Consider the following 20597-nt stretch of genomic DNA (forward strand, 5'->3'; position numbering starts at 1 on the left):
CAAGCATAACTCTGTGGCATGCTTCAATTGCTTTATGACTTAATATAAAGAGTCCCGCCATAGAAAAAGAAATAATGTTAATTAGCAGGGAGAGAGCAGGGATTTAACTACAGAACAGAACTAACCTCAATTATGCTCATTTAGGAAGAGTTTGGGGTTTTCTGTTTTGTTTTGTTTTGTTTTTTATGAGTAGTTTAATCCAAGTGGAAGTCTTAAACCAATAATCCTATCCAGGGCAATGAAAACACGGCAGAGTCAAATGCATGGGTTAACAGTTTTGTATAATCTACGCAACCACCATAGCCTAGGAGCTCTCTGCTTTTCAGTTCGTGTGTGTGTGTGTGTGTGTGTGTGTTTTCAAATTTAATTCATCCATGTGTTTGAATTCATTCCGCAGATGCCCCTGTATTCTCATAAACACAAGATGCTTGAAAGGTCTTCTGAACAGAACTGTCAATTTATAAAATTTCAGTCCCCAAGTTAAAGAGTATGGAAATGCATTGCCAGGGGGCAAACATACCCATATGGGGAATAGATTCATTTCTCTGTGTTCACATTATGTCGCTTGTGCACACACTGCTTATTTGCAGGTGTTGAAATTCAATTATTTACAATTAGGACCTTGCACCCATTGGGGAAAAAAATAAATACAATTCTGCCTTTTAGATTAGTGATTTACCTGGTTCTTATATGTGTCTGTATTCAGCAAGCACTTAAGGACCAAAACAATACCTTTCCCTTGATTTTACTCTGGAAGCACTTAGCAGAAGGATATTGTTTTGGAAACAAAATACTGATCATATCAGCTATTAGTTAAGGGAATTGTGTTGACTAACTAAAATGAATGTATAAAGATAAATGGAAACCTCTGGCACTGAAGACACATGCAATTCTTTTTAAATTCCTTTCAAAGTTAAAAAAATAGATACACATCCTGAGGAACGGAAACCAGAAGCATGCTCTATCTACTGTACAGTAGAAGAGTCAAAATCTCAAAATTCAAGAGTATCAAAATAAACATAAACATTGCGTCTAAAATACGAAGGGTTCACTATATAAATAATAAAAGTACATTATGAAGATGTGACTAAGGAAAGGAAAACCCAGTTAAAGTATTTGCTGAGTTACATTAACTAAAAAGAAAAGCTTAGTGGCGATTTAGTTCTGGTGTGGGGTGAGAAAAATGGTGAAGAAGACTTTAAGGTATCAAAGACTTCTTTCTGGGCCTTTTAAAGGAGTTTTCATTAATTGTATTCTTATATAAAAGCCCAAATGCAAAACAAATAACAACAACAAAAAATTCTATGCAGCTTTGCAGAAATATTGTTATTGCCAAGCACGTCCATGGGGTTGGATTATATAGAGAACAGAAAATCTCCCTATCCCAAAATTGTGTCTGATTCTCTCAACATTTAGGTCATTAAAAGGGTGAACCCGCCAAGCCACGGCTGTCCTCAGTCGTACAAAAAGGAGCGGGACTAAACATCAGGAAAGTGGTGGTTCTCAGGGCTACGGGCCCCTTCGGCTGCACAAACTTGTTATTAGAGGCGTTTATTGGTATGTCTGAGTTTATTTTTCTAGAACAATGTAATGAAGAGATCTGCTCCAGTTCAAAAAGAGATTGCCAGTGGGAAATCTTCCATTGACCCTACCTATTAGTTTTTCTCCAGGTAATAAAATTCAAAAAGGGCACCAAATAATTTTTGAAAACCTTCCTCTATTAAAAAAAAAAAATAGCATAGTTCCAGTCTTTGAACCTTTCCAAGTTTTCAAGCATCCATAAACCTCAGGACTTTTGAGTTTACATGTTGCATGTGCTTATAGCTAAAATAAGAGTGTAATTCATATCATCCTTGAAATTGCTTCTTCTCATTTTCTCAATTCAAATTCCCATTTCCCTTAAACAGAAATAGATATAATAATGTATTCTCCATAGAATTAAGTCTTGTGAGGTAGAGAAACTGTGTACACATGACTTAAAAAACCAACTACTTCTGAGATTTAATAAAGCTGGGTAACTGGAAAGACATGTGGCCATTAGAGTGTCTTAAATTCTTCTTTTCAAGAACGGCCTTGGGCAACCAGTTGGTGGGTTGCCATTTAGTTTATGTTTTGTTTTTTTTTTTAAGAGAATTTACTGTAAAATCCTAGAGTGGAGAACTATATACTTGGCAGTGGATTAACTAAGAAGCTACAGAGCTTCTTTATAATGCTTCCTTAATGAAGATCTTCGTGTCCTATAGGATGGAAATATATAAAATACACATTTGCCTTCATTTCTATTTTAGTGACATCTAAGTGGTCCTGAAAGAAGCATGGGGAAAGAGCATGCTTGATTTTCTCCCCCCACCCCTTTTTAAAGAACCATACATTCTGTGCCACAGAAGGTTAGTAACCGACTCAAAATAAGAGACAATAAAGTTACACTACATATCCGAGTCTCTAAAACCGAACAAACATGTTTAAAAGCAACAGTATCTCTTCTTTCTTTACATCAGCCTTTTTGGAACAATTAAATGAATGCAAAATATTTTCTGGATGGCTGACAACTACTGACAAAGAATTACTCTGCTTTTATTTTTTTTTTTAATATGGAAAGGGGGAAAGATAAAAATTAATTTTAGAGGAGTATGTTCACATAGAAAATCCAAAGCCTCTGATTTACGTAAGGAGTCAACTATATTTGCAAATAAAGTGTTCATGGGACATTTTATTTTGTAATGTTACGGAGTCCCTCAACAAGAAGACATGCAATGCTGTTCAAAAACTTGACAATTCTGCTCTCTCTGATACTTTTTTAAAGCAGTAAAAAGTGCCGAGGGCCGCTTTTGGATCAGTTGGCAGTATTTTCGGCTTGCCTGAGTGTTTGTGTGGATATATATGAAGATCTCTATATTCACACACACACAATATATGAAAATATACATACAGACAGCCACATCACCGCATGGGAGATTGCACTTTCGATAACAACGCTCCTTCAAATTTTACTCCTCCGCCATATAGTTGCTCGTCAAAATGGGCCAAGGAATAACATTTAAAAAGAAAGCGCTGTGGTGATTCGGTTCCCATTGTTTCCCCCGGCGAGAGGGAGAAAAACAAAAAACCCCAAGAAAGGAAAAGAAAAGCCTCCATCTCACCTGGCCTGCGCCTCATCCAAACTCTGGTCTGTGATGGTCATAATTTGCTGTAAAATGTCTCCAATGTCCTGCTTCCTCCCGCCCTCCCCCTCGGTCCCTCCGGCCCCATCCTGCAAGTGCTGGGACAGGCCGGGGTGTCCGGCCATCCCGACCCCAGCATGGGAATGCATCAGCCTGGGCTGCTCGTCCATCTCCAAAGGCAACGGCAGCCCCCGGCTCTTCCTCTTCTGCTCCTCGGCTCGGCTCCTGGGAAGCACCAAGGCTTTTTATCCTTCAAGCTGTCTTCAAATCCTTTTCAGGATAAACAGAGAAGGGGGAAAAAAGAAGACCAAAAGAAAAAAAAAAAAAAAATCCCTTTGCCTCTTTAGAGGATGGTGGGAGGATGGGGAGTGGGGAGGGGGAGGGGGCGTGAAGGGGTTGAGGGGTGAGGGTGGGGATAAGGACTGGTGGGGAAGGGTGTTGACTCCAAAAAAGCAAGAAAAATAAACCACCTTCCCACTTGACGAAAAGAAATCAGAGCTGGCTTTTGGTTTTTCAGTCCGTCTCCTTTGCAAGGCAGAAATGGGCTCCCGACGCTTAAATCTGTGGCTTAATCCTTTTGCAAATATGCATTGGCCGGGAGAAAGGAGAGGAAGGCAGGGGGATTGCAATGCAAACTTTCCCCCCCCACCCCCCGCTACCCCCCACCCCCACTCCGGGCCAGAGTGATCTCAAAGGGGGTGGGCTGTTGCAAAAGCCAGATCTCCCCCAGCCACGGCGGCAAGGCAGAGCACAGGCTCTCTCCTCCTCCGTGTCTCTGCAAACTCCAGCAGCCCCGTCAGCCTCCTGCTTTTGTTTAGCTCAGGCTCAGGACTCCAGAAACATATACAGAAAAACCACAGCCTGAGAGGAGGAGGAGGAGAAGGAGGAGGAGGACGAGGAGGAGAGAGGAGGGGGCAGAGGAAAGGGGGGAGGAGGGAGGCGGGGAAGCCGGGAGGCGGGGGAGGGAAGGAGAGAGGAGGGCACTCGTGGCCCCGCCCCCTCCCCTGATTGGTCATTGGAGAAAAGACAGGCCCCTCCTCCCTCTACTTTCCTCCCTGCGCCTCCTCCTCGGCCTCCTTCGGCTCCTCCTCGCCCGGCGCCCTGTCAATCAGAGTTCAGAGGTGGGCTGGGAAGGAGGCCGAGCTAACACCAAGTCTCCAGTCCTTAAAGGTGCAATGATACCGTAGCGCCGGCTCGGTTAGTACGTTCCCACTTTTCCTTCCTGCCTCACTTGGATTCCGTCCTTGAGAAAAATGTGGCTCTACTTAAATACAAACGTACAAAATTAACACGAAAGAATATAGACAGTGTCGGTCTCCCCTGCAACCGGGGTTTTTCTTTTCCTCTAACATTGCCGTTTAAAAGTTGATCCTTTTAATTCGTTAGACCTCAGGGAAACTGCTGTGAGCCAAAGTTTGTCAGCACGAAGTTGTTATGAAACATAATCGAGCTGTTAATATAATTAATAAAGATCTCTAATAAATGGCATATGTAAAAATAGATTAAAAAGAACAATCACAGTAGAGCTAAAAGGAATACTGAACAGTAACATTTTGGTTGCATGGAAACTAAATTATGAACTGTTAAATAATGCTGAAAAAAAGATTAATAAATAAGTTGACCAAATGAAACTAATTCAACATCTCTCTTTCTTTTCTCCCTGGGGGAAATTAGTTATTTGGCTTAAGTACTTAATAAAGAAATGCATTATCACAGTCTGGTTCTAGTTTTTAATATAGTTTAATAAGCATTATTAACTGGAATAAGGAGCAAACTGACATTTATTGAATGCCTACTATGCACCAAGTAATTTACATGAGTTATTTTACTTAATCCCCAAGACATTTCTGAGAGTTATGGATTATTAGTTCCACTTTACAGGGAGGGAACTTCAAAATGTTAAATAACTTCTCTGAGTCCCATAGTTATTAGGTGTCAAGGAAGGAGTGTCTCCATCTAACAGAAATGTGTAAATAGTGTAAAAATTAGTTATGTGCCCATCTTGTTTGAAAAGGGACTCAAGATGCTTAATACACATATTGAAACACACTGACCCAAATTAAAAATAAGTAAGAAAGAATGAAAAAATAAATAAATAAAATCAGAGGAAAATTCTAGTAAGAAACTCACAGCTAAAGCTCAATTCTGTCACTCTAGGTAGACCATCAGTTTGCATCCCATCTTAACATCTGACACGTAAGAGAGGAACTCTGACTGAGTCACAGTGGCCACAAGATAAAATAGCATATGAATTATTTTGGAAAAGGCAAGTATAGTGTTTTGGAATATAAAATATTATACTGTGTAGATAGTCCTCTTCCTGGATGACAGTGCAGCCAAAGGAAATGCACTGAACTGCTACAAACCTAAGTGTACTTCATCTGCAAAATAGATTGTAACCTCACCACTGAGATCCTCAAATAAAACGTCATTCCTTTTATCAGTCCAACCTCCTTCCCAATCAATACCAAAAAAAACAAGTTTTGCAAGATAAGGAGCTGAGCACTTCTTAAGCTACTTGGTATTCTTTGGCATGGGGGCATGCAGTAGGGAGTGTTAATTGCAATTAAGATGTCATAGTATTTGAAACAACTGTTCTATCCACATACATACCCTAACTTGTTAAATGGGTTTTTTAATCAACACTAATACTCTTCAAATCACATATCAATCACAGTGAGCATGAGTTAGCACATCCTTGACAATGTGCTGAAGTTATTGTGATGAAGTTATCACATCTTAAAGTATGAAGTAACTCAGAGCCTATAAGAAATCAGTATGAGAAAGTAATTAGAATTACTAAAAATTTAATAAAAGTTTACTAGATAATGTACTAGAAAATGTACCACCAGTACCAGAAGATCATTGTCATCTAGGAACATTTTAGTTAGAAAATAAAAAATGTACACAGCAATAATATTAATGATAATATTTATTAAGTGCTTTACAAGGATTAGGTATATTCAAGGTGCATTATTAATTTAATCACCACAATTGTTTGGCCTGAAAACCTATGCTTTTATAGTGTTGCCAATAGTATGGTGTTGCCAAAATACATTTTAATACAAAATAAATGCTATAGAAGGGATGCCACACCTTAGATATCCATAAAGAGTGAGATAAGGGGATAATTCTGTTAGAATGATTAAAAGATTTTGAGGTGGCTTTGAGGGATGAGGGCTTCCCTGATAGCTCAGTTGGTAAAGAATCCGCCTGCAATGCAGGAGACCCCAGTTCGATTCCTGGGTCAGGAAAATCCCCTGGAGAAGGGATAGGTTACCCACTCCAGTATTCTTGGGCTTCCCTGGTGGCTCAGATGGTAAAGAATCTGCCTGCAATGTGGGAGACCTGGGTTCGATCCCTGGGTTGGGAAAATCTCATGGAGAAGGGAACAGCTACCCACTCCAGTATTCTGGCCTGGAGAATTCCATGGTCCATGGGGTTCGCAAAGAGTCAGACACGACTGATGGATCCAGGAGATACAGTGAATGAAGGTGATAGAAGCACAGGGTTTTTCTTCAAGTTCAAAGGAAATGATTAGAAAAGCATAATTGTGAGGACTCTGAGCAGCAGCTATTGTGTTTTATTTGGTGTACACTAGGGAGTCCCTGATAGGTTTCCCTGCTGGCACAGTGGGAAAGAATCCTCCTGCAGTGCAGGAGACGCAATTTCAATCCCTGGGTCAGGAAGATTCCTGAAGAAGGGGATGGCAACCCGCTCCAGTGTTCTTGCCTGGAGAATTCCATGGACAGAGAGAGGAACCTGGTGGAGTGCAGTCCAGAGTTGGACAGGACCGAGTGACCAACACAGACAGAGCAAGCCTCCAAGGAAAGTTGTCTTAAAAAGGGGAACAGATATTTATTTTCAGGGGCGCAGTGGAGAAACAGACATAAAGAACAGGCCTATGGACATGGGGGGAGGGGAAGGAAAGATGTATGTAGATAGCAACATAGAAAATTACAACACCATATGCAAAATAGATAGCCAGTGGGGGTTCGCTGTGTGGCTCGGGGACCTCAAGCAGGGCTCTGTGACAGGCTGGAGGGTGGGGTGGGGAAGGAGACGGGAGGGAGGTCTTGGGGCGGGGGAGTGGGTGTACCTTTGGCCGATTCTCGTTGATGTGTGACAGAAAACAGCAATATTCTGTAAAGCAATCATCCTTCAGTTAAAAAATTTAAAAAAGGCGGGGGACAGAAAAGTATGTCTTAAGGAAAATTATCTGACACCCCCAACACAAAATCTGACACAATGAATTAAGGAAGGGGAATTAAGAAAGTGGCAGTAGAAATGGGAAGGAAAGGACAAGTATGAGGAACATTTTCAAGAAAGAGTCAATAGAACTCAATAATTGATTTTATGTGGTTTTGTGATTTTATTTTAAAGAAAATGTTTTCAAGCCTGGGTGAGAAGAGCACGTGGCACTAACAGGATAATAATAATAATATCTATAGATAGAAATTGTTAAATAGAGATTGCGCTTCAGGTACTGTGTGTACATTACCACTTAATTTTAACAATTTGACAATTTTAAGAACATCCTTGTAAGGTTATAATCTCCTCCTAGAAGTTAAATTACTGGACAAAGTATGTATTTAAAAGTTCTCTTATTTTTAATACTTCACAGAGGACCAAGGAAGTTAACAGGTGATACTACCAAAGGTGAAACAGAACAAAAATTAGAATCTTCTATTTGCAATTTTTAAAAAAACTTCTTAAAGTAGATTCTGAGGAAGAATTTGCATGTGAAATTTCTATACCCTATGGGTTGTGGTGAGGGATGGCTAATGCTTTTTTGTACCTTCCATGCCTCAGCAGTGCTTTAATTCTAATAGATATTTATTAAATATGTGTTGAAAGAATGAGTGATGAATAATCATGCTGTATTTCTTCAGAATAATAAGTCCACTGAATCATGCTTTAAGGACATTACATGAGTCATTACCAAAATTTGGCTAACTAGCAAAGCAGTTCTCAATCTGTGCTTATTCTAATGTCTACGAAGTCATCTTATCATGTTTACCTCTCCTACATCAGGATTTTGTTTATTCTAAGGATCTTTTTGTTTATTCTAAGGATCTTGTTTATCCTAAGAATTCTAAGGATTCTAAACTTCTTTAGAAGTCCATTGGCCCAAAGTCTCACCTCCACTAAGAGATGGAGAGTGCAGTGCAAGAGGAATGTGCAATGATCCTGGTTCTTCTCCGAGAAAACAAAATGATGGCAAAGACATGGGCCCCCTGGCATAGTCACCGAAATAAATTCACTACCACATGGTGTTACACTCAGTCGAGTTCAGTTGCTGTGTCGTACACGACTCTTGGCAAACCCATGGACAGCAGCATGTCAGGCTTCCCTGTCCATTACCAACTCCCGGAATTTGCTCAAACTCATGTCCATTGAGTTGGTGATGCCATCCAATCATCTCATCCTCTGTCGTCCCCTTCTCCTCCCACCTTCAGTTTTTCCCAGCATCAGGGTCTTTTCCAATGAGTCAGTTCTTCACATCAGGGGGCTAAAGTACTGGAGCTTCAGCTTCAGCATCAGTCCTTCCAGTGACTATTCTGGACTGATTTCCTTTAGGATTGACTGGTTTGATCGCCTTGCAGTCCAAGGGACTCTCAAGAGTCTTCTCCAACACCACAGTTCAAAAGCATCAGTTCTTCGGCACTCAGCTTTCTTTATGGTCCAACTCTCACATCCATACATGACCACTGGAAAAACCATAGCTTTCACTACAAGGACCTTTGTCGGCAAAGTAATGTCTCTGCTTTTTAATATGCTGTCTAAGTTTGTCATAGCTTTTCTTCCAAGGAGTAAGCGTCTTTTAATTTCATGGCTGCAGTCACCATCCTCAGTGATTTTGGAGCCCAAGAAAATAAAGTCTGTCACTGTTTCCACTGTTTCTCCATGTATTTGCCATGAAGCGATGGGACCAGATGCCATGATCTTCATTTTTTGAATGTTGAGTTTTAAGCCAGCTTTTTCACTCTCCTCTTTCACTTTCATCAAGAGGCTCTTTAGTTCCTCTTCACTTTCTACCATAAGTATGGTGTCATCTGCGTATCTGAGGTTATTGATATTTCTCCCAGCAATCTTGATTTCAGCTTGGATTTCATCCAACCTGGCATTTCGCATGATGTACTCTGAATATAAGTTAAATAACCAGGGTGACAATATACAGACTTGACGTACTCCTTTCCCAATTTGGAAAGCCATGATAGTCATTAGAACTGGATACTGAATGATAGTCAATCTAATATCAATATCAGAGCCAAAGAGCTGCCTTTGAGGCAAATCCAAAGAAAGAGGGTAAGGATCTTTGGTGGAGCACTGACATTGCCGTATTGTTCAAGGTACTGAGAATATAGTGGTGGTAGCTGGCTCAGATGGTAAAGAATCTGCCTGCAATGCAGGAGACTGGGGTTTGATCCCTGGGTTGGGAAGATCCCCTGGAGGAGCGAATAGCAACCCACTCCAGTATTCCTGCCTAGAGAATTCCATGGACAGAGGAGCCTGGAGAGTTACAGTCCATGGGATCGCAGAGTCAGCCACGACCGAGTGACTTTCACTTTCAAGACACTCTCGATTCTCTGATTTCATGGAGCTTGCATTCTAGTGCAGGAGATAAACAAGCAAATAAAGAAAAATACAAGCTCAGAGAATTATAAATACATTGAATAAAACAGAGTAACATGATGTGAAGTTGGGGAGGCAACATCAATAATGTGGTCAGAGAAGGGCCTTCCAGAAGCTGACATTTGGGGTTGAACTTGAGGAGAAGAATCCGGTTATAGGTAGATCCTGGGAAAAAACAATGGAGGAAGAGGGGCAGGAAGGAGGAAATAACATATGCAAAGGGCTTGAGCTTGGATTTAAACTTGAAGGAAAGAAAGCTGGAGAGACTGGAACATAATGAACAAAAGAAAATTTTATGAGGAGGAAGTCAGAGAGGGAAGCAGACACCAGAAAACATATAAACTTTTAGGCCATGATAAAGACTTTGGATTTTACACTAACTGCTGATTTCAGATTCACTTGAGTGAGCTAAGAAGTGGCACTGAACATTGATTTGACAAATATTCTTTGATGACATACTAGGCACTCCCTTGTCACTGGTAAATATGCCAGTCATGGTCTCTCTCTGCTCACGTGGAACTTACATTCTAATGAAACAAGTAAATGAATGTAGCAACAAGCAAACAGCAGGCAATGACCAAAGATGGGGTGGAAAGTGACCTGGGAGCTACTGCAGATTAAGGGGCCATGGAGGGTGATCTGAGGAGGGGCATTAAGCTCTGCCATGAATGGGAAGGAGCAAATCAAGTGAGTAAAGTCAGAAGAAACAGCCAACATGATGGTTGTAAGTGAGGAACGAAGATGCCTAGAATGTTTGAGAGACGAGAACTAAAGCCAAACTTGCAAGACAGGAGTGTGGTACAAAACTGAGATCAAAAAGGTAGGCGAGTTTTACATTTAAAAACGGAAAGGCATTGAAGGGTTTAAAACAGAGTATCTTAGTCTGTTTGGGCTGATGTAACAAAATACCATAGACTGGGCAGATTATGAGTAACAGAAATTTATTTCACACAATTCTGGAGTTAGAAGTCCAAGATCAGGGCACGGGCAGATTCTGTGTCTGGTGAATATTTGCTTCTGGTTCACAGATAGCCATCTTCTTGCTGTATCGTCTGGGAATGGAAGGGGCAAGGGAGCTTTGTCTGTTCAGTTCAGTTCAGTTGCTCAGTCATGTCCAACTCTTTGCAACCCCATGGACTGCAGCACACCAGGCCTCCCTGACCATCACCAGCTCCTGAAGCCTACTCAAATTCATGTCCACTGAGTCAGTGATGCCATCCAGCCATCTCATCCTCTGTCGTCCCCTTCTCCTCCTGTCTTCAATCTTTCCCAGCATCAGGGTCTGTCTCTTATAACAGACATGTATGAGCAGTTCAGCCTTCTGACCTAAACACTTTCCAGAGGCTCAAAGTCCAAACTGTATCACACTGGGCATTATGTATGCATGAGCCCTCAAGTCATGTCTGACTTTTTGCAACCCCATGGACTGCAGCCCACCAGGCTCCTCTGTCTGTGGAATTTTCCAGGCAAGAATACTGGAGTGGTTGCCATTTTCTTCTCCAGAGGCTCTTCTTGATCCAAGGATCGAACCCATGTTTCTTGCATCTCCTGCATTAGAAGGCAGGTTCTTTACCAGTTGAGCCATTAGGGAAGTTCCACATTGGGTGTTAGGTGTCAACATATGCTCTTCAGAGGGATACACATGTTCAGCATAGAGCATGGGGGAACAGCATCGTCTGACTTTTGTTCTCAAAGTATTATTGGCCTCAGTACAGAGAATGGTGGGGGGTGGGTAGGATAAGTGGAAGCAGAATATTTAAGAAAGTATAACAGTAGGTTGGGCCAGAAATGATGGCACCTTGGACAAGCACAGTAGTACAGGACATGGTGCAAAATGATTGGATTCAGCATACTTTTTGGAGGTAAAGTCAATGAGTCTCACTAGAGGCTGGGATATAGATGGAAGAGGAGGACAAGGAATCAATCTCGATTTTGGTTTGACCAATTAAATAAGTGGTCAAACTGAGATAGAGAAGACATCTCCTTTCAAATAAATATTATCATTCCTTCCATTTTACAGATAAGAAAACTGAGGTTCAACGTATATCATCCCAAAGCGTATACTTCTCATCCACTGCAGCATCTTTATGAGGAGTGAAGATTGGCAAAATCTGCTTGATTATTTGGAAAAAGAACATATATGGCAAAATCAAGGCAAGTAGTGAATAGTGTGTGTATGGTGTGTGCATGTGTGTGTGGGAAGGGATGGGTGTGGGGGGGGTGGATGTCTCCGTATGTTATGCTAATAATCTTGCTGAGAACAGTGTCAGAAGCAACACTCTTTATTTTCCCCCCATTCCTATATCTTTTCCAACTATGAAAGAAAGGGGAAGTGGAGGAATTAAGAGCTAGACTTAAGAGCAATCCATGTTGGAGATACTAGAATGAACTCTTTGTGAACTGAGGTTGACAGTACAGCAAAAAGTTCTGACATAACAACTCAGATATTTATCATCTACGGTCAGAGTGCAGACAAGAGCTACGGCTGGAGTCCTAGCCACAGAAACAAAACGAAAGGCCGAGCCCAGTGTTTAGAGGTCATGTAGACTCTGGCTCTGGAACTCACCACTTTTCTGACCTTGCCCAATTGAGATAACTTATACAAAGCCTCATTTTCACAACTTCAAAGACTGTGGTTAGGTTCAAATCAAATCACAGTGAGCGTTAAGCATTTAGTATGGTGCTCAATAGATGACTCAGTTTCTAATTCTTACTATTAATCTTTTGTAGTTTCTCCCAGAGCAATCTAATTTTCCTTAAGCCCTTCCCTGCCTTGGAGTCCACTAATAATATCACGCTTTCCTCCGTAGATCCTAAATCTCACAGCCCTTCCAGAAAGTGACCTAGTGACCTGCCTCAGTATTTTCTCTTTTCTATCCTCCAAATCAAATTTTCTTTTCCTTGAGATTATTCCCATTCAGATATGACTAAAGCAATTTACTTACAATATAAATAATATATAAGTGTAAACCTCTGAGATACTTGTAAAGTCTCCAAAAGGAAGACTATTTATTTTAGGAAATCCCAATTGTCAATATATCAATGATTTATTGTTGTGCACCAAACCTTCTCAGAAGGTTTAGTGACTTCAAACTATAGCCACTTTTTATTGCTCACAACTGTACAGACCTGAGTTGGTTCAAGCTTGGCTGAATATAACTGGACTTATTAAGAGAGTTGGAAGGTTGGTTGGGACCTGCCTTGTCTACAGTGGTTTCTCTCGAATGTCTGACAGCTTGTTTGCTATGGTCTGGGGTAACAGCATGATTGGATCTTGCCTTTTTTGTCATCCAGTAGTCTAGCTCAGACTTGATTGCATGGTCTCCAGGGTTCAAAGCATTTTAAAAAGCAGAGATATTACTTTGCTGACAGTGGTCCGTCTGGTCAAAGCTTTGGTTTTTCCAGAGGTCATGTACTGACTGTGAGAGTTGGACCATAAAGAGGGCTGATCACCAAAAAACTGATGTTTTCAAACTGGTGTTGGAGAAGACATTTGAGAGTCCCTTGGACTGCAAGGAGACCCAACCAGTCCATCCTAGAGGAGATCAGTCCTCGGTGTTCATTGGAAGGACTGATGCTGAAGCTGAAACTCCAATACTTTGGCCACCTCATGCGAAGAGTTGACTCATTGGAAAAGACCCTGATGCTGGGAAGGATTGGGGGCAGGAGGAGAAGGGGACAACAGAGGATGAGATGGCTGGATGGCATCACTGACTCGATGGACATGAGTTTGAGTAAACTCCGGGAGTTGGTGATGGACAGGGAGGCGTGGCGTGCTGCGATTCATGGGGTCGCAAAGGGTCGGACACGACTGAGCGACTGAACTGAACTGAACTGCAAGAAATCAAATGAGTCAGTCTTAAAGGAAATCAACTCTGAATATTCATTGGCAGGACTGATGCTGAACTCCAATACTTTGGCCACCTGAGGAGAAGAGTCGACTCATTGGGAAAGACCCTGATTCTGGGAAAGATTAAAGGCAGGAGGAGAAGGGGATGACAGAGAATGAGATGGTTGGATGGCATCACTGACTCAATGGATATGGGTGTGAGTAAGCTCTGGGAGATGGTGAAGGACAGGGAAGTCTGACCTGCTGCAGTTCATGGGTTCTCAAAGAGTCAGACACAACTGAGCAACTGAACCAAACTGAGGGTTCAAAGAGAGAAAGTGAAAGTACACAATCTTTTGAGACCTGATCTTTGAACTGACACATATCTACAGCATTCCCTTGACCAAACCATGCCCCAAGATCAGCCCACATTTTAGAGTTGGGAAATTGGCACTACCAACACCATTTCTTGATGATAGTAGTTGCAAAGTCACATTGCAAAGGGACTGATGAAGAAACTGGTAACATTTTTGGAATTAAGAATCAAGATGGAGAGTCTGATTGTCCTTGTTAACTTCAAGTATTCTCCATTTTTTTTCTAATGAGTTAATAAGTAAAATTCAGCTTATCTCTATTTCCTCTAGTAATACAAATCCAGGCTGCTCTATTCTCAAGTCTAGCCTTTTTGGATCAGTATCTGGAGCCCTAAACACTTCTTTTATTCCACAAAAGTGAGCAGCTAAAAGGGGAAAAAAAGAACAGGTTAGAAATTCACTAGTACCTGAAGAAAAGTTAGACTCCTATTCTCAGGTGACCTTCCTCCTTTAGAATCTCTCTGCCTCCTTTCCTCTATTTTTAGTGTACTGGAGCAGCCAACCTGTGTATTCACAAGTTCTACATCCGTGCGTTCAAACAATGACAGATACAAATACTCCAAAAAAAAAATTCTGTAACTTCAAAAAGCAAAACTTGAATGCACTGCATGTCAGCAACTATTTACATTGTATTTTTACAACTATTTACATTGTATTCAGTATTATAAGTAATATAGAGATGATTTAAAGTATATAGGAGGATGTACCTGGGTTATACGTAAATACTATGCTGTTTTATATAAGGGACTTGAGCCCCTGTGGATTTTGGTATCTACAAGGGTCCTTGAGCCAATCCCTTTAATAGATGTTGAGAGACGACACTGTATCAAAAACATCAGTAGAAATTATGACCCGTAAGAAAACATTCTACCTTTTTCTATTAAAAAGCAAAATGTGTGGATAAACAATAAGGTCCTGTCATATAGCACAGGGAATTATATTCACCACCCTGTGATAAACCATAATGGAAAAAAAAATATGAAAAAGAATATACATGTATAACAGAGTCATTTTGCTGTAGAACAGAAATTAACACAGGATTGCAAATCAACTATACTTCAATAAAATGTTTTTTTAAAAAAGGGAAATGTGTCTGGCAGACTCAGCAAATATTCTTTCAACAAATATTTCAAGCAAATATTCCCAATAAATATTCTTTCTTATAAATCACAAATTATTTTGACAGCAAGGTACCTGGCAAATAACTAAATCTCCCAGGCCTCCTTTGCATTTAGGCGAGGTCAAGTGTCATAATTCTGGGCAATGGGATAAAAGAAACTTAGTGGTCTGAGCTTCTGAGAAAGCTTTTAGCACTAACACTGGACACTTTAGCATACTCATTCCTTTTTCCCTTCTTATTTATTGCTTGACCATGGAGGTAATAACTGGAGGTAAAATTGCCATCTTTAGACATGAGAATGAAAGGTATTGCTACAGATGGTGGAAAAGGAATCTAGAAAAGGCTTAGATCCTGAATGATTTCCTTGAAACCCACACTGGTTTTTTAGAAGCTTTGTGTTTTGATGATGTTCAAATTCCTTTGCATTAGCAGATTAGGACTTTCAAAATCTATTCCCATGTTATATCTATAGCCCTATTTCTTATCGTTGCTTCTACGCTGAACTTCTGCTTCCCAAGTGTATCAAAAATAATTCTAGAAAACAATAGGTGCTCTCCCTGAAGTATCTTTCCGTCTCTTTTCATTGGCTAAACCCAGCTCAAGTTCCTTTCTGACTTCCTCAGGCAAAATTAATTATTAATTCTTCTGGGCCCCGTGTATGCTCTTCACATAACCCTTTGTTTATGGGTGAGTATCTGCTACTGGACGGTGAGTGCCTTGAGAAACTGCGGTGCCTGGATGGCTGGCACTAGCAAACATCTCAGTAGATCTAAAAAACAGGAAAAAAAGGAGAGAGTCCAACTACAGGATGTTTTCTTTTGTTCTTGTTTATCTTTTCTAATTAATATTAAGTTGAACCTCTGTCTTTATATACAAAGCTGAAATGTTTTCAGACAATTATTTTTGGAGGGAGGGATTTATATTTCAGGAAAGAGTTTGACTACAAAGACACCTAAGATCCTTTCTAGCTCCAAAATTCTATTCAAAGTTATCTTCTGTGAAAGTACTGTATCAGGAGATTTTAAATTCAAAAGTAGTGGAATTCAATTATACAACTAACTGTCCAAAACTTCTCTTCATATTTATATGTAGATAAAAATAAATTGAAATCAATGAACTTTACATTCCTGAATTAGCAATTTTGACAAATTTCAAGGCAGCATAAAGTAGTTACATAGACTAAGTAATGATATGAAATGATGGAAATTTTTATGTTTCTCTTCATTGCATCACATTTTATAAAGTTGGTATTAAATATATAAGTTAATAGCAATATCTTTCTCAGATCGATATTAACTACTTAAATTAGTTGGTATTGAAGGGTTGTTTTATCTGACATTTCCCCAAATTGTGAGGTAACTGAAAGCAAGGTATTACTTATCAAATAGGACAGAGAATAGAGAGGGGACACTAGTTCACAATTCTGCTGGATTTAGTCTTCTTGTCTGGGCAAATTAAGAGTGAAGGATAGATGAGAGCTGTTATACCCGTATCCTTAGCACCTTGCTTTCTCACAGGCAAAGGTGATCCCTCTAACAACCTACGCAAGTAAGCAGAGGCTCACTCTCTATAATGGAGGCTTATTTAAGAACAGAAGAACTGAAATTTGTTTCTTCTTTTCACTATAGAATAAGACCCATCTAACTCAGTTCTCCAAGGCTACAAAAAGCAAGCAGTCCTGACTAGCCTGTATCTGACAAATACTCCTGACAAATGCTCCTGACAATAATAACTGGAAAGGGTTAAACTTAAAAATCTGTTTGCAGGTATTTGAAAATTACTGAGCAAAGACCTAAGGCCCTAGGATCCAGGAGACAAGGAAAGTTCTGAGATGTAAGCCTAACTTTCAGCTTTGTTTTGCCTTTTGGGTCATTTGCTGATTTTTAAGTGGCTGTCCAGAAACTGAGAAACTGAGTAAATAGTCTCGCAGTGTTAGGAAAATTTAAAATTATAGTTCAGGCCCGCTAAGCAGAAAGGATTTTGGTATATGCCTCTGTGCTATATTAGGAAAAGAGGTGATCCAAAAACTAGGAGAGCCCTCACAAAACCTGAAATCCAGATTCTAATTAGCACAATTACAGATTGGGTTAAATTGATTTGACTCTGCCTATCTGCCTCTCAGAAGTGAAAACACATCCTTTTCAGAAGTATCTGGCATCAGTCTGAGTCTCATATTACCTTTACAATTTTTCATACACAACATTCATCATTATTTAAAAAAGAAAATAGGCATACTGATAAACAAGGCCAAATAAGCAAAAACCAAGAGAAAAAAATAGATACATATCAGACCCAGAGGAGGTCCAGATATTAGAATTATTGCATATAGACTTTAAAATGTGTGATTTATATGTTCAAGAAAATATAAAAAGTATGGAGAAATTTAGTAGAGAATTGTAATCTATAACCAAAAAGAAATCCTAGAATTGAGCAGTCTAATAACTAAAATTTAGAGTGCAATTCACAAGTTGACCAGTAAAGTAGATGTAGCTGAAGAGCAGACTGTAACCTAGGAGATGTCAGTAGACTGACACATAGAAGAAAGATGGATATTTTTAAAGATCCTATGATCTTTAAAGATTTTAAAGATCCTATGATATAAATGGGACATAGTGACAGGCTTAATATACGTGTAATTGGAGTTGTAAAAGGAGACAAGCGATATAGTAGGTCAAAAGCAGTGTTTGAAATGAAACGGGCTTCATTATACACTCATCACAACGCATTAACATGCTAAATGACACACCTACAGCGCCATGACAGTTCTGCGGCCAATCATAAAAGGTCAAATAGAGGGTGGGGGCTCAGTTCCTGGAGATCTCTGCCCCTTTCCCCAAATAGTTGGAATAATCTGCCTATTCATTAGTCTATGAAATTACCCAGCCCATAAATACTAACCACCCTATGTTTCAGGGTCTCTTGTCTTCTGAGACGAGCCACACTCTATTGTGAAGTGTGTTTCTCCCAAGGCTGTTCTTATCTTTTGAGATGGACCGCATGCTGTCCATGCAATGTCTGTTGATGTTGTTGTTTAGTCACTCAGTCACGTCTGACTTTTTGCAACTCCATAGACTGCGGCATACCACGCTCCCCTGTTCTTTACCGTCTCCCGGAGTTTGCTCAAACTCACATCCATTGAAATCTATCAGAGGGCAGACAGAATGAAAACCACGATCACAGAAAACTAACCAGACTGATCACATGGACCACAGCCTTGTCTAACTCAATGAAACTGTGAGTCATGCCGTGTGGGGCCACCTAGGACAGATGGGTCATGGTGGAGAGTTTTGACAAAATGTGGTCCACTGGAGAAGGGAATGACAAATTACTTTAGCATTCTTGCCTTGAGAGCTCCATGAACAGTATGAAAAGGCAAAAAGATATGAACTGTGTACCTCTCTAAACAAACCCAGTTCTTACCTATTAAAAAAGAAGAAGAAAAGAAGAAAGAAAAGAAACTGGCTGAAATTTTCTAAAGCCATGTAAGACATCAAGCCAAAAATTCAAGAATACTTGTGAACTCCAAGCATGATAAATTAAAAGAAAACTATATGGAGGCACATGATAGTATATATAACTACTGTAAACTAATGAAAAAGGAAATCTAAGAACTGTCAGAAAAATACATACATTGCTTTTTTTTGGCTGCACCTCATGGCTTGTGGGATTTTAGTTCCCCCACCAGGGATTGAACTATAGAACTCAGTCCCTTGGCAGTGAAAATCCTGAGTCCTAACCACTGGACTGCCAGGGAACTCCCTCATACATTACTTCCAACAGTAAGACTGACAGCTTACTTCTTTTTTTAATTTTTTTGACAGCTTACTTCTTAGTAGGAACATTTTAGGCCAAAAGATGGGAGTAATCATTGTAAACCACTGAATCAAAATAAGAGCTAAAGTAGATATCTATTAACTAGGGGGGGGGTGGGAATAAACTTTTCTAGGGATATTAAAGAAAAGAGAGTAAGGGATAATGATATCCTATGCTGCTTTTCAGGAACCACAAAATAGATTGGGAGCTCCATGAAAGCTCTTCTCTTGGAGTGTATCAATACTTACAAAACTTGTAGAATAAATGAAGAATTTGGAGCAACTGTTCAACTCACTGTACCTGGGTTATATTGAAGCTGCTCCATTGCACAAGTTAAATGAAATGTTTTCTTGTAGGCCCCACTGCTTCCAGTTATGTTATAGAGAGCAAATTATTTAAACCTTTATAGTAATTTCCATACCAAATTACCACAAACCAGGTGACTTAAAACAGCAGAAATTTATTCTCTTAGTTCTAGAGGTTTGAAGTTCAAAATCAAGGTATTACTGAGGCTATCCTCCCTCTAAAGACTCTAGGGAAAAAACTTCTTTGATTCTTCCCAGTTTTTGGAGGTTGCTGGCAATCCTTGGTATCCTTTGGTTTGTAGCTCCGTCATTCCAAGTTCTGCCTCCCCTGTCACATGGCCATCTTCACTCTGGGTGCATCTAGGTCCTCATTGGATTTAGAACATCAGAGGTTGGATTTAGGCCCACCCTAATCAAGTATGACCTCCTCTTAACAGGATTACATGTGCATCCATGCATGCTAAGTTGCTTCAGTTCAGTTCAGTTCAGTTCAGTAGCTCAGTCTTGCCCGACCCTTTGCGACGCCATGGACTGCAGCATGCCAGGACTCTCTGTCCATCACCAATTCCCAGAGTTTACTCAAATTCATCTCCATTGAGTTGGTGATGCCATCCAACCCCTCTATTGTCCCCTTCTCCTCGTGCCTTCAATTTTTCCCAGCAACAGGGTCTTTTCCAATGAGTCAGTTCTTTGCATCAGGTAGCCAAAGTATTGGAGTTTCAGCTTCAGCATCAGTCCTTCCAGTGAATATTCAGGACTGATCTCCTTTAGGAAGGACTAGTTGGATCTCCTTGCAGTCCAAGGGACTCTCAAGAGTCTTCTTCAACACCATAGTTCAAAAGCTTCAACTCTTTGGCGCTCAGCTTTCTTTACAGTCCAACTCTCACATCCATACATGACTATTGGAAAAACCATAGCCTTGACTAGATGGACTTTTTTGGCAAAGTAATGTCTCTGCTTTTTAATATGCTATCTAGGTTGGTCATAACTTTTCTTCCAAGGAGGAAGCATCTTTTAATTTCATGGCTGCAGTCACCATCTGCAGTGATTTTGGAGCCCAAAAAAATAAAGTCAGCCACTGTTTCCACTGTTTCCCCATCTATTTGCTATGAAGTGATGGGACCAGATGCCATGATCATAGTTTTCTGAATGTTGAAATTAAAGTCAAATTTTTCACTCTCCTCTTTCACTTTCATCAAGAGGCTTTTTAGTTTCTCTTCAATTTATCCCATAAGGGTGGTGTCATCTGCATATCTGAGGTTATTGATAATTCTCCCAGCAATCTTGATTCCAGTTTGTGCTTCATCCAGCCCAGCATTTCTCATGATGTACTCTGCATATAAGTTAAACAAGCAGGGT

The 20597-nt window shown here is 40.2% G+C and overlaps 1 protein-coding gene across 4 annotated transcripts in view; it reads right to left on the minus strand.

Moving 5' to 3' along the window:
• The window catches only part of PBX1 (PBX homeobox 1), a 329043-nt gene extending 324985 nt beyond the window's left edge, over positions 1–4058 (minus strand). Inside the window, exon 1 of one of the 4 annotated variants that reach the window (XM_043450585.1) lies at positions 3141–4058. In XM_043450585.1, coding sequence (XP_043306520.1) covers positions 3141–3331 — 191 coding nt within the window. In that variant the 5' untranslated portion in view covers positions 3332–4058. The remainder of the gene's footprint in view (positions 1–3140) is intronic. The other 3 variants (XM_043450602.1, XM_043450579.1, XM_043450593.1) reach the window with 3 other exon arrangements.
• Positions 4059–20597: the final 16539 nt, after the last annotated feature.

This window comes from Cervus canadensis, chromosome 2 (assembly GCF_019320065.1).
Source record: "Cervus canadensis isolate Bull #8, Minnesota chromosome 2, ASM1932006v1, whole genome shotgun sequence".
Classification (NCBI taxonomy): domain Eukaryota; kingdom Metazoa; phylum Chordata; class Mammalia; order Artiodactyla; family Cervidae; genus Cervus; species Cervus canadensis.